Genomic DNA, 15,426 nt, shown 5'->3' with positions numbered 1-15,426 from the left:
AGATAATTAGAACTGCGTCTGCATGCCAGTTGTATGTCGAACAAGGAAAAAGGATTGTTTGTTAAAGCACAGTAAAATAAAGGATGAGGCTATAGATGAGAATTTAACTAGGCAGCATTGGTTTAGTTGTGGAAAAACTAGAATCTCTATGACCTAATGGGGAGAAACTGTTCCTCCTAATTTTTGTTGGCTACAGATGGGTCACATTTTAAAAAATAGTATAAATTTTGCCTTAGTCTCTTATCCTAGTGGAAATGCAAATTTAAAATAACCTTTGTGACAAGGCACACATTCTCTGGGATGCTTTGAAGGTTTGAAGACCGTCTTGTAGAAACTCAAGGAATAGAGTCCTGCCCCAGCTTGGAAAACTAAAAGTTTTGTTACTAAAATATTGTGTTTGTTTCAGGTTTTATGGTGAGACTGAATCAAGATTACGACAGATATTTGCTGAAGCCTCTCAACGGTACATTCATTTTAGATTGTTCTGATTACATACATGTTCATGTGTGATAGTAATTTTGATATTATTGTGTTTAAAAAAAAAAAAAAAAAAAGCTTATGAAGTTCTCTGAATTGTAATATTTTTCCTGCAAAGGTTTTTTAATGTAGATAAGTTTTATTTATTACATCTTGGTGCAAAGGAGAGTAATGATGTTCTAAATCTACAAATTTAATGGTTTTGGTCACTTATTAGAAATGCAATGTCATTTGTATATTACTCTAAACCAATTAGCATGTGTCCTAAATAAAACATTACATTCTCCTCCTGGTTGGCGTTAGAACTCAGAATTCTCGTTTGCAGTAGAAAGGAACCCAAGCCGGATAGATTGGATCCAGATCCGAAGTTTGTTTACTTTAGTTCCAAGGATGTTTAAATGCAAAGATTTAATTTGGGCTGATTTCTGATTTCCAGTGGAAATGTTCTGCCACTTTAGCCAAAAGAGAGACTCATTTAGTTTAAATCAGAGAAGCCCATCTTCTGTTTTTCCCATATTTCGTCATAGAAACAAATGGTAGAAACTTGTCACTGACCTCATTGAGCAGAAAAACAAAAATCTTGTTAAAATCTTACAGAATTTTAATATTGTGTTTTTTGAAAAACCTGTTGGTGTGGTCATGAAAGTTGTGATTACTGTGGGCAAGTAGTATGTACTTAAGTGTTTTTAATGGCTATCTGAACCATGTGTGACTGTACCTATAGGGCCAGGTTCAGTACTAACATATTTTCACTCAAGTTTAACCAATAGAATTGTAAAGTAAATTCATTTGGAGGGCCAAATTCAACTGAGGACAGGAGCAAGGGAGAACCTAGCTTGACTTTTAGGTCCCAGTTTAAATCTGCAGAGACAGCAACTAGAAAAGCCATCTTTTTACTTATAAGCAGAAATAAGATCAGTATAGAATCTGAGAACAATAACATTTTACAGAGTTGTATATTGGAGCAGAAACATATTTCAGGCTTGAAAGTTTCAGTCACCTAGGAGGTTTGGATGCCCATTAATTTTAATGGTAATTGAGTGTCCATATCCATTAGTTTTGAAAATTGAAGCCTAAATGTTTTAAATGCTACTATGTACAATTGGCAGATAAGTTGCTTTTATTTATTTTTCTTTCAGTCGTCCGTCAATTATATTTATTGATGAGCTGGATGCACTCTGTCCGAAGAGAGAAGGGGCTCAGAATGAAGTAGAAAAAAGAATTGTAGCTTCATTACTAACGTTGATGGATGGCATTGGCTCAGTAAGTAAAGTATATTGATACAATTAGTGTATTAAGGGGAAGAACTGAATAATTTACGTTAGGTTTTATAGCAGTCAGGCCAGCATAAAATGAATCAGAAGAAACTTTTAGACAGCAATCTAATATCCTTATTGAATTTAAGGGAAAAGAAAGAGAAGATGTGTATCCCTTACTAATTATAGATTTCCTTCAGTAAATTACATTTATTTTAAGAGTATAGCACCATATTGTTGTGACACTTCACAGAAATTAAACCTCAAATATAATACGTGTGTGTATTTTGACATTCAGAGACGTTTTTGAACTGCAAAAGAAAAACGTATAGCTTCTTCCGTTTGCTCTTTGTCCTTCCCCATCTCCCACTTTTCTGATTTTTGGCGATGAAATGTAAGACTTCAGAGGCATCTTTTTGTCAGATCAGAACAGATAGCAGATTATTTGGAAATTAAATGAAAATACTGTTGGTAGGGGTTTTTTTTGTTTTTTCCGTCTGGCCTGGATTACTGAGGGATCCAAAATCCACATTAAGATACCCTTTCAGTTCCCATACTAAATTTTTAGGGCCTTGTTGACTTCAGTGATCTTTCAAAGGATGATAGGAGTGTGAGGTGTGTGTTTTTTTTGCACAGAGTTAGAAGCAGTGTGTATAAAAATCTTGTAGATGTTAACTTCAAGTTTCCCTTAATCTCCTGCATAAAGTTTTGGCAGCTCAAATAGCGCTCTATATAAGGTTATAGCGAGGGGATATTTCCTATTGGCAAAGACCGATGGATCTTATTTCTAAGGATAGAGTCTTTTTGAGGAAATTCTGAACACACTTCCAAATCTCTGTCTCACCTCTTATATAGAGCTCTTCATCTATAGCACCACGTTTCAGATGGGAAAACTAAAGAAAGAAAGGTGGAGAGAATTGAGTAAGGCTGCTCAGCAGGATAATGTGAGTGTGGCTAAAACATAGGTTTTACGATTTCTGGTCCACTACCCTGCTAGTGCATGGTGGTGCCTCTGACTTCATAGACTTGTAGACTTTAAGGTCTGAAGGGACCATCATGATCATCTAGTCCACAGAACTCGCCCACCCACTCCTGTAATATCTGGCTGAGTTACTGAATTGCCATATATACTCGTTCATAAGCTGAATTTTTTTTAGTAAAAAAGGGAAGCCCTAGAGAAGGGGGTTGGCTTATGAATGGGTATAGAGAGGGAGAGGTGGGACACAGCCTCTCCCCCCAACGGAGGGAGCAAGGGGAGGCAACACAGCCAGAAGGGAAGAAGCGGGGCCAGAGTCTGTCCTCTTCTGGCCGTGCTGCTCCCTGCCCAGCCTCCGAAGCAGCTGCAGCTCCGGGGCTGGCAGGGTGCAGTCATGCTGCTCGGCCCTGGCCCCCAGAGCAGGCTGTGGCTGCACCACCTGGTCTGGCCTGCCAGAGCAGGCTACAGCTGTGCTGCCCAGCCTGCCGGAGCAGCTCTAGCCAGGCCAGAGACATCCTCACCAGATAAAATGGGAGGGGATGGGGAGAGTGTAGGGGGTCCTGGGCTAGGGGTGGGATCATGTGGGAGGTGGTCACAGGGTTACTCCCCTGACTCCTAGCTTCCCCCCCCCCGCCCCCGCCCCGCAAAAAAAAAATTCCCCACCAGTTACTGTCCTGGCGTGCTGAAACACTTTGTTTACTTAGGTTTACCTCCATGCCTGTGGACGCCTGAGGTAAACAAATAATCTCGGCCCACCAATGGCTTATCCTGATGGTCTGGGAGCCAGAGTTTGCCGACCCCTGAATTATAAGGTCGGCTTATGAACGGATCATAAAATGTTTCCATTTTTACTTATCCATCTTGGGGGTGGGGGTTGGCTTATAAACGAAGCAGCTTATGACCAAGTATATACGGTACTCAGATCATGATTTAAAGACCTTTCCAGTCATCGCCCTAGAACAAATGTTCTGACACATACCACTAAATCAGATCCTCTTCTAAGAGGAAGAACATTTTCACTGTCTGGAAATATGTAGTTAAATACTGAGTGAGCCCCACATTTTTGGAGAGGGTAGCCTTTTCTTTTATAAATCAGAAACCAAATTTCAGCCTTTTCATCCCTCTTCCAAAATAGATCACAGTATGTTCTGGTTATCCTAAGGAGTAGTACCATGCTGGAGGAAGATTGTCTGTCTGTCTGTCTGTCTGTCTGTCTGTCTGTCTGTCTGTCTGTCTGTCTTGGCCTAATGGGCATAGAATACCTTGTAAAGAGTTGAGTCCTTTCTCTTTTGTCTGGGATTACTTTATGAATTTCTGCTCCATTTCTCCTTTCACCCACTTTGGTTCCCCCCCCCCCACCAAAAAGTGTCATCTTCGTTTTTTTTTTTTTTTGGGTCACTTAAAAAAAAGGAGGAAAATATTATTTATTATGATTGCTAATGTAATAGTTACCTTTTTGAAATACTTTAGTTTCAAACTCTTTTAGCTTTAGTGCTTTTAGTTTTTCTCTTATTTCCAGAGGAAAATGTTCTCATAATAAACATTTACGAATAAAAATACTTGAGGAGGGTGAGGTGCTTCTGGGTCTTAATGAGTGAATCAGTTAATGAATTATAAATTCTCTTTGGAAACTTGATTTGCTACTTTACATTGACTAACCTGAAAGAGGTATATTTGTATACTCTTTATGGGCTAGTGTAACTAGAGGTTTCTTCTGTTTGCGCTTGACAGTTTGAATTTCTGTATTGCTTCCTTCTCTTTGGTTGTCTGCCTGAGAATATTCATCAGAATAATGGCCACCATCTTGGGTAATTTGAGGTGAAAAAGACTGTCATACCACCTGGCTCAGTTGAGCCAGAAAATTAAACCTGACCGAGAGAAGCATCCAAGATTTTGTAGAATTTTGACTTCTGGGGATTAGAAAAGAGTTCCTTCCCCCTTCATTAAGGAGATTAATCCATCTGGGAGCTGTAGTAGGTGTAGTCAAAGGAGGAGATAAAGGTTATAGATGTCATCCATATCTCATCTCAGAGGTAACAATCTAGAGGATTACTGGAACCCATTGTAGTCCATTTTGTGATGTCTGTTTAATGGGAACTACCGCTGGTCAGGATTTTTCTGTTGCAATGATTTTCCAAGGGAAAATTCAGTTTTCTGCAAAATTTGAAATTTTTGTGGGAATCCCCTCCCCCAATTTATACATATAATTTTTCTTTTCCCCCTTGGGTCATTTTGATCTGAATCAAAATATTTTGGTTTGTTGAACTGACCTGAAACAATTTTTTGGGGTCAGCTCAATATTAAACTTCATTTCCCTATTATAGTGAATTGGGGGTTTATATAGTTCATATTCCCATGTTCTTCTTTGGGCTGTGTTCCCTGATATGATTATATTTCCCAACATGCAGCACTATCTTTCCTGGGACTCAGCAGCATGTGCCTCATGGTAGTCACATGTATGGAGGTGCATCACCGGAAGATGTAGTCTGGAGGCCATGGTGGCATCAGGCCCCTGAACTACAGCTCCCATGAGGCAATGTGCTACAATAGGAAAATGCAGTTTAATGTTGAGCTGACTCAAAAAAAAGTTTCATGTTAGTAGAGCAAACTGAAATAAAGCGTTTATTCATTTCTGAATTGAAAATGTTCAGAACTCTGCATCCTATGAAAAATTAAGATATTTCAACTGTTTCTCCCAATTGTGGACAAAAACAAATGTTGAAATATAGTAATTTCCTGTGGAACTGAAATTACTTTGCTCAGCTCCAATGGGCACAATGTTATCCTCCCCAGCTTGATGCCATGGGCTCAATCCCTGTCCCAAAAGTTCCAGCACATGAAGAGTCCTCATCTTATGAGTTGTAAAGTGCTATGTGTGTATTATTATTACTTACTCTCTTGGGGTTAGAAGAAGGCTCTAGTTTGCTATCTGAACAAATATCTATTTTTCATAAGAATTATGCAAAGGAGGTTATCATTACTGTTGAAGTATGTGTAAATTGTGAGGTCTTTAACATCATTTTAAAATCAAACTTGTTTTTCTGTTTATCTCATTAGGAAGATAGTGCAGGGCAACTTTTGGTACTGGGCGCGACAAACCGTCCGCATGCACTGGATGCAGCACTCCGCAGACCTGGGCGATTTGATAAAGAGATAGAAATCGGTGTCCCCAATGCCCAGGACAGATTCGACATCCTCAGAAAACTTCTTAATAAGGTTCCTCATCTGTTGACTACAACAGAGTTGGTGCAGCTGGCTGATAGTGCACATGGCTATGTGGGAGCAGACTTGGCAGCCTTGTGCAAAGAAGCAGGTAAGGTATACTACTAGTCCCACTGAGAATTCACTTACTCTAAAAATCCGCTTGACTGCTAATGGTACACACAGTACATCTCACAGAGGGACTCAAAACAATGAAATCTTTCCTCTGTTTTCATATTTTTGTAAAACTTTTATAACAAAATCCACAAAGGGCTTCAGAAAGTTAAGAGACTGTTGGGAAACTGGGATAGTTAAGGGGGTTGATAATGGGATCTGGAGCCTCTTGCTTTCCTGCCAACAGTTTGACTTTAGCCCAGGCTGTTTTTGAGACCAAAAGTTGTCATCATCTCATGTGGCTGTTCTCACCCCCCTTTTCAGCATTGGCACTTCTGTTGTCTGGTCAAGGGCTAAGTGGACATGAAGACTGAAATACTCTCTCCCCACTAGAGGGGAGCAGTATGAGGAATATTGGTTATCTGCTGCCCTAGCCATGTTGTTCTATGGACAAAGAGAGAGCCGCCACGCTGCCAGATCTTTAAGAAGCACTTAAAATATTTTTAAAAATAATTAAAAAAAAAAAGACAGTGGGAATCCTCATGTCATCTTTAGCTTAGTATATAAAAAGTCTCTTGTAAGCTGTTCGTCAGTGCATTGACCAACCACTGGTGAATGGATTGTGACTGTTTCAAAGTATTCCTAAGAGCTTCTCTGCTCTTTCCTCGGTAAACAAAATTGTGAGGCACTAAGAGAGTTTGTATTACAATAGTAATACAAATAGAAACAATTTACCTATATTTTTTTTGTAAAAAATAAACATTGAATCTTTGTTATAAGGATATTCGTAAATTGTTATCCTGGAGTGACCTCTGCTGGAGGAAGATGCAGTTCTGCCCTTGAAGCTGTGTGCTGGCTAGTTTTATTTTTCCTCCTCAAAGAATTTAAAAATAAAAAAAAGACTTTTTAGCTTAGACACTTGTAGAAAAGGAATTTATATATATATATATATATATATATATATATAATTTTATTTAATAACAACAGTGTCTGAATTTTATCATTTTTGAATGTGTACTTTGCAAAGAAAAGGCATTAAGTATCTTTCTGCAGCTTGTAAAAATATATGGCATATTCATCTTAGATGCATAAAAATGAGAGATGGAAATGATTTGCCTACGTAGTATATAGCCTACCCTGTTACCCGTGAAGACTTCTTCTGGTACATTTTTCTAATATTTTCTTTTGTTTTATTCTGAAGGCCCAAGCAATGGGCTTGAACCACTTCTCTTAGGAGACTATTTCACAGCATGATACATCTCACTGTCCAGGAGTGTGTCCTGATATTCCACCTACGTCTTTATAGATTAGTGTTATCCCATTATTTCTTGTTATGTCCCTGTATGACCCATTAACTCTCCTTCCTTGGTGTTTACACACTTCAGATATTTGTAGGCTGTTATCATATCCCCCCATCACCTCATTCATTACTTAACCAAACTATAAATATTTAGGTCTTTTAATCTTTTCTCATAAATAAGTCTTTCCAGCCTCCAGATAAGGTTTGTTGTTTGTTCTCTGAACCCCCTCCAATTTGTCAAAAACCTTTTTAGTAATGTGGTGCTCAAAATTGAACTCAATATTTTGTGTATATTACAGCACAAAAAGCTGCATAAACATGTAGTTAAGATTGCTTAATGCCTTCCTAAATAATCCAAGCAATTACAAATCGGAGAATCCTCTGTTAAGGTTCTTTCACAATTTTAGAAATGCCTGCTACTTTCATACAATACACTTGCATATGAGTACAAATAAAAAATGGGAATTCACATGACCACCTTAATTTTGACCACAAAAAATATAAATTCAATTTATAGTATATAGTAGTAGTATTTATTATTTGTATTGAGATATTACCAAGAGGTGCAAGTTGAGAATCATGGTCCCAGTGTTCTGGGCGCGCTACACATGCATTTACGATGGAAAGACAGTTCCTGACCCAACAATCTTACATCTAAATATAGTTATGTGCTCATAACAAGTTTAAGCTGCTTCTTGAGAACTCTTCATTCTTAACAATTGTACTGAAAACCTACATAATTTTATATGTATGCTATTTTTATGAGCAGAAGGTAATCTGTTTATGATATGGTAACCCCTTGCTGTATGGCAACTGCACATAAAGTTAAGATTGCCTATGACATTTCATTATATGCCAGGTTTTTCTAATAGTGTGTTTACATGGGGACACTCAGGAAAATTAATCCAAATTAACTAATACTATGAATGAAAAGTGGATTAGTTAAAATTCATTCAACTCTTGTGTGGACACTATCATTTAGAATCAAAGTGACCTTAGTTCAGTTGACTTTAATTCACTTGAATTATGAGATATTTAAACATAATACATTTTGGGTTCTTTTTGTTTGCCCTTCTGATTTTTGACCCTTTCAGATACATGGGGGACACATTTTCAAACTTTGCATCCAAGAAGCCTAGAAATGTACTTTTTGTTTTTAAAAATGAAGCCTGAGATTATCATTAATCTCCAGGGTGGATTGATTTTAAATCAAGGTGATTTATATCATGATTCAAACCTCCAAGGTGAAAGATTTAACTAAAATCAATTATTTAAATAAACTTTTCCAGGTGTATTTCAATTATCGTATATACTCGTTCATAAGCTGAATTTTTTTAGTAAAAAAGGGAAGCACTAGGAAAGGGGGTTGGCTTATGAACGGGTATAGAAAGGGAGAGGTGGGACACAGCCCCTCCCCCAACAGAGGGAGCAAGAAGAGGAAGCACAGCCAGCAAAGCCAGAAGGGAAGAGGTGGGGCCAAAGTGTGTCTGCTTCTGGCCATGCTGCTCTCCCCCTAGCCTCCGAAGCAGCTGCAGCTCTGGCCCTGTCCCCCAGTGCAGGCTGTGGCCATGCTGCCCGGGTGCCGGACCATGCTGCAGCCGTGCTGCCCAGCCCAGCCCGCTGGACCGTGCTGTGGCCGCACTGGCTGTGCTTCCCAGCCTGCTGGAGCAGTTCCAGCGAGGCCAGAGACATCCTCCCCAGATAAGGTGGGAGGGGATGGGATGGGGAGAGTGTGAGGGTCCTGGGCTAGGAGTAGTGTCTTGTGGAGGGTGGTCACAGGGGTTACTCCCCTGCTCCCAGCTTCTCCCCACCCCCCAAAAAACATTTCCCCACCAGTTGCTGTCTCAGCCCGTCAGGGTAAGCAGCTGGCATGCCAGGACACTTTGTTTACTTAGGTTTACCTCTGTCTCTGCAGATGCTCGAGGTAAACAAAGCATCTTGGCCCACCGGTGGCTTATCCTGATGGCCCCAGAGCCAAGTTTGCTGACCCCTGAATTATAGGGTTGGCTTATGAATGAGTTATAAAATTTTTCAATTTTTACTTATCCATCTTTGGTCGAGGTTGGCTTATAAACGAAGCAGCTTGTGATCGAGTACATACGGTATTTTCTAAAGAAAGGAGCATTCTCACTGGTTGAGAGAACCACAAAAACATGTTGATTTATAGCTAAATAGAGCCTTTACATGAAATTTCATACATCTTTTTGCTGTTGTGGAGGGTACACTGTAACTACAGGTATTTAAGTGATTTTAATATTTTCAGATTCTTATTAATTGTAAATGTTTTAATATGTTAGGATATAGTGAATGATATGTAGCTTATTAATAGATAATTAACTTTTTGCTCATGATTTGTGTCAATCTGTATTAGGATGGTGACTAGAATTTAATTAAATACACACAACATATAACATTTATTTGTATTAAACAAAACAAACCCTTAATACACAGTACATGACCTGTTGTGCCCATACTTATAAAGTGTAACCTCAAAAGTTAGATATTTCTCTTCTGATTCTTTCTAAAAGCAGCCTTTAACTCAGTTTTTGGTAATGGCTAATGGATTCAACATATTTATTTTTATTTAAATGCTTGATGATGATGATAAGTTTAGGCCTTAACATATTTTGGATTCAAGTCAGATTTTTTTTTAGAACAGGTTTGATTTTTAAAAAGGAAAAACTCTTATTAACAAAATTTAAAAAAAAATCTGTTTTTGTTGTTTTTCACAAAAATTGACTTGTATTCATCCTTGCTCCATGTTATGGAAAAAACACCAAATATCCAGGGCTGGTGCAAGGAAGTTTCACGCCCTAGGTGAAATTTTTCACCTTGCGCCACCTCCCCACCCAGCTAACCCCCCCCCCCCCACACACACACCATGGCTGCTAACCCAGCCCCCTGCCCGGGGAGCCCCCCCACTACAGCAGCTGCCGCCCCTCTCCCCTTCCCCCCCTCGCTCCGGCGGCAGCTAATCCCGCCCGGGGAACCCGCCTCAGCTCACCTCGGCTCCACCTCCTCCGCTGAGCAGGCTGGCTCCACTCTAATTCTCCTCCCCTCCCAGGCTTGCGGCCCCGATTGGAAGAGACTTAGAGTGGTGGCTGTGTGCTCAGCGGAGGAGGTAGAGTGGAGGTGATCTGGGATGGGGAGCGGTTCCCCTGTGCGCCCCCCTCCATTACTGCGGGCGGCCCTCCCCCCGCCCCAGCTCACCTCCACTCCACCTCCTTGCCTGAGTGGGCTTTTAGGCGCCCTCAACCACTAGGTGCCCTAGACGACCGCCTAGTTCGCCTATTGGTTGCACCGGCCCTGCAAATATCATGAGGTTCATAATAAAATCGTGTAAGCTGGCAACACTACTAAACTGTCATTGAGTATCTCTGCACTTCTTAGCCCTGATTGTTGAGCATGGCGCATGTTAGGAGGCAGGCAAGTATTATTAATCCATTTTACAGATAAGGTAACTAAGGACTTGTCTACACTGTCCTGCTGTGCGGACTATGGGGATTTGAATCGCAGAGTGCACCAAAATTTTGCTCTCTAGCTGGCCCATTTGGATGCTGATGGCAAAACTAAAAGGTACCTAGTTTGCATTAACACAGTCTTCTTTCAAACAGGACTGTTAATGTGCACTAGGTACTTTTTAGTTCGTGCCAGCAGTGTCCCCATGGGGAAGTTATAGTGCAACATTTTGGCACGCTCTTCAGTTCACACCCCACTGCAGTCTGCGCTGCAGCACAGTGTAGATATCCTGAGAGGTTGCACAAAGTCACTTTTTGGTAGAGCTGGTACTATAATGGGGTCTGTAACATGGCAAGTCTCATTCACTTAGGTCAGGCACATGGCCTTTCATAATAAATATGTGATCTATGTGCTTGGTTGTGTTATCTGTAATCACTAGACACTTTCCCCCACCCCCCTCCCACACACACCAGACCTGTTAAGAGCCAGAAAGAGAAACCAGGATTCCTGGTTTACTGTTCCTCTGTGTGGCAGTGGTTTTCAACCTCTGGTCTGTGAGCCCCCACTATGCCTATATTTCTAAAGGGGTCTACATCTCCATTCAAAATTTGTTAGGGGTCTGCAAATGGAAAAAAGCAAACTTTAGGGGTCCACAAATTGAAAACCATGGCTATACTGTCTAGCAATTAGCTGTGTAAGCCATGGACAAAGTATGCATTGCACCCTCCTGTAATGGCTGATTCACGTATAGTAAACAGTTAATATTGGAAAGACTTGCATTTTTTTTTGTTGTTATTGAATCAGGCCCTATGGCCTCAGGCTTGCAAGGAGCTTCAAGTGGCAGGTCCCCATGGACTTCAGTGTGGAGCTCTATATTGTCTCAGGGGTCTATCTGCGCAGAGCTCTTTGCAGGATCTGGGCCTAATTCTGAACCAGTTAACAAAGCCATGGTTTTGGGGCTAGAGGAGGTTTCTTGTCTTCTAAATTGCTTAGTAGACTACCTTTTTAGCATGAACAGCTGTGTTCTGAAGTGTTTTATCTCAAAGAGACATGCTGTTTAGAAGATAGGCTGTGACATATCCTTGCATATAATGTCTGTTTGTATTCCCCTGGGATCATGCTGCCACTCTAATTAATTGGCCACACAGCCTTTTATTAATACTTTAAAAAAATTATAATGGTTTTAAATTAACAACAAAGATAAGCACTGCACTTTTTTGGAAAACATATGAAATGTTAATTATGTAGCAGGGACATGAATGATATAAACTGTGCTGAATGTTAGAAGATGCTTAGCAACAAAAGTTTCCAAATATAGCAATTTATTATAAACTTATCCTTCTATGGTTGCCTGTAGCATTTCAACAGGGTGAATATAAATATAACTTGATTTCTTCAAGAAGTGGATTTAGTCACATTGTTTACAGTGAAAGGAAGTATTTGCTTTGTAATTTTTAAAATTTATCTTGAACATCCTCGTTCATTACACATAATTTCAGTGTGCTGATATAAAACACGTGGACCTTGATAAGATAGCATCATCAGGAAAGGAAGAACAAATGCCCTTGTTTAAACAGTGGGCTTCTTGCAATAACATCTAATTGGTTGCAATAACTTCTTCTGTAACTCTGAGCCTTTTCTGAGGTAGAAGCACTAATTTTGTTTTACATCTGAGAGATTTATAAATTTGACAGTTTCTTTAATGTAACTGCACAGCACAGACAAGTGTCACTTTGCTTTGTGAAGTTGGGGGAGTAGTATTGGTTCACTTTGGTTGAGCTTGACTGCTATTTTCAGAAATGTTGTAGAAATAAGAAATCGGGTCAGATTCTCAGTGATCTAACTCAGATAGCTCTACTGAAGCCATTTGAGTTTACACCATAGGCGGAGGCAGCCTTTCCTCTTTTAAATAAAACATAATTTTCAGAATAATTTCGTTTAGACTAGGACCCATGGTGCCCAGTCCTCTCATTTATTCTTTAAACTTCCGTGAACAATTCACTTATAATGCAGAATCTCTAGTATTTAATTTACGATCATGAAATGAGCATGCAAGTTGCATTATTTGAGGAGTCTGTCTTTAGCATTTTGCCAGGCCCATGAAACTTTTAGCTGTTCCCTAGCCCAAACTCTGACTTATGTCCCGTCTACCCTTCCTTCATCCCCTCCAAAAAACCTGACTATTGTCTGCCATGCTCATTCCCCTCTACATTAGGGTGAATGAACAATACAATTTCAGTTTTTATAAATAAATAGGAAGATCCTGTGCCCCTGAAACCAAAGAATGTCCCTGTTTACAGGATCTTTTGTTTTGTCTTGGCTTTTGTAACTTGATCAGGTTGGCTATCTGAAGGAGCTGCTGGCTCGCTGAGCTGATGAAATTGACAGCAGCCTGGGTGAGCCTCCCTATATGCACTACAGAGACTATCCCCAGATTTGTCATGCTACAGTACCACCACCATACCCTCCATGAGGCTTCCCAGTGAACATCCCCCTTGAACCAAGCCTTCTTCACACATAAGCCCTATTTATTGTAGGGAGTATTATTATTATTACAATTTTTTTTTAAATTTCCTGCTGTTGCCGACGCAAGTTCAACTCTGTTGGTGTCAGCCACTCCTGGTGCCCTAATGCAGATGAATGATTGGCTACCAATTCTGTTTTCAGCACCATATTGATTAGACCTACTCTTGAGTAGCTTGAGTCTGAGGAGCTACTCCTTTGCTTCCATTTTAGCTCTGCAATCTTGCAGGTAGGTGTTGCACCAACCATTTTAGAGGTGGTGTCAGACTGGATTGGAATCCCTTTTGGGGCACATTAGTTCCATCTGGTGCTCTGCTTGGAGAAGTTATGTTAAAAATGGCATCGTGTGATTCCGCCTTTATTTTCTCTCAGAGAATCCAGATCAAGTGTGCTCAAATGTCCAAGTAAGAATATGCTCCCCTCTCCCTCAGTTGTTAGCCTGGCAATTCAGTATGAGATCTGAAAGCTGAGCTGAATTTTTTTTTCTTCTTTGCTCTTCTTTGTCACCTCTAATAAATATTCTACAGTCCAAATAATGATGTGAATGAGAGATGGCCTGAGCCATGAAATTCAGATGCAAATCTGAACTTCACTGATGGTGTTTGGGCCTGGTATTGTGTTTTGGGCTCATCGCTAGTATAAATGTTAAAATTATTACAAATATTTTTCCTGGTTTACATTGTTAAATAAATGCAATATGTATATGAGTTGAGTGCACTTGAAGCTTAATTTTGTTAATGTGAGTAAATGGTCAGGGTGATGGAGTGTTGTTTTTTTTTTAAATAGGTTGCAGAGTTGGATTTTAGAGAGACATCGCCGTTGCCACACTGGCTGGTTTGATCACTTATAAAAATGGAGAGAGCATATTATTTCTGCTTGATGATTTTGTTTTAACACAGCAGCAGATAAACGTTGGGCAACTGCAAATAAGTTACTGAGTAGCATAGCCACATTCACATACAGAGATGGTTATGTGAGGAGATGGAAATGTTACAAACCTATTTATCTTTACACGGTCACATACCTTTTTCTGGGGTTATATGGAGTCAGGTCATCAAAAACAACTGAATCTGTATGAAACAGTGGAAGACAAATTTATTCAGAAATGACAGAACATAGAATTCTGAAACTTTAAGTGATGAAATCCAAATATGATGTAGAGGTACAACTACAAATTTATTATTGGATTGTAATGACTTAGGTCCAAAAATTCTCTCATCTCTTTTACTCTCCTTCCCCTTCCTCTCCACCCCACTTCCAACCCCTTTATTTGAATGCACATTTCTGCAGCATAGATAGTACTGTTATTGAAAAGAGGATGACTTTTGCTTACATAATACTTTATACATTCATTTATTTACTGGGTAATGGTATCTAGTAAATCTTTCAGGGCTCATGAGTGTTTTAAGTCACTGTATTGTCATGTAATTTCCAAATGAAATCACTAGTGCCAAATCTTTTTTCTAAAGTGAAGCAAATATCATTTGCCCTCCTAACAGGTTATGTACAAATGCTTGCTTGCTTTGCACGCATACACACAAAGCAGAATTACTTTTTGTTGGCTCAGGCTGTAACATATGTTTTTGGGTGGTTTTTAAGAATGCTAATTCGGAGTGATTGCTTCTATGCAGAAATGGTTACGTCTGGATGTTAAAGTGTGGCTAGAGGGAGCATGTTTAAGACTGGATGGAATGTGTTGACCTTACATTTGTCTGTGGAATCACTTGTGTTCTGTTTTTCTGTTTCTTATTTTAAATTAACATCTTGTGGAACAGAGAAACAGGCAGAATTACTAACTAGCTGAAACTCTTTTTAGTAGTTTTTCCAAGATTTCCTATTTAACCACCCCCTCTCACACATTTTCTTTGTTATGGGCCAGATCCTGACACCTTTACGCCTGATGAAGACTACCTTAAGTAGATTGTAAGGTCTTGACTCAGGGACCTTCTTTTTTGTTCTGTGTATGTGCCGAACCTAGCACAACAGGTAAAGTAAGGCTCTTCTGTGATAAAGTGGCTCCACTGACTTTAGTAGGACCATTCATGGAATAAGATGGCAGCCAACATGGCTAACAGTATCAAAACCTGGCCCACTGTACGTGGTGGCAGATTTCTGGATAA

General features: G+C 39.7%; 1 protein-coding gene across 1 annotated transcript in view; it reads left to right on the top strand.

Annotated features, from left to right (window-relative positions):
• SPATA5 (spermatogenesis associated 5) overlaps positions 1 to 15,426 on the top strand; it is a 317,949-nt gene that overhangs the window by 15,184 nt on the left and 287,339 nt on the right. Inside the window, 3 exon segments of the mRNA XM_030564244.1 lie at positions 407 to 463; positions 1,617 to 1,740; positions 5,767 to 6,022. Of these exon segments, the coding sequence (XP_030420104.1) occupies positions 407 to 463; positions 1,617 to 1,740; positions 5,767 to 6,022 (437 nt within the window).

Source organism: Gopherus evgoodei, chromosome 5, assembly GCF_007399415.2.
Source record: "Gopherus evgoodei ecotype Sinaloan lineage chromosome 5, rGopEvg1_v1.p, whole genome shotgun sequence".
In the NCBI taxonomy this organism is placed as follows: domain Eukaryota; kingdom Metazoa; phylum Chordata; order Testudines; family Testudinidae; genus Gopherus; species Gopherus evgoodei.
This window is presented reverse-complemented; position numbering and strand designations above follow the sequence as displayed.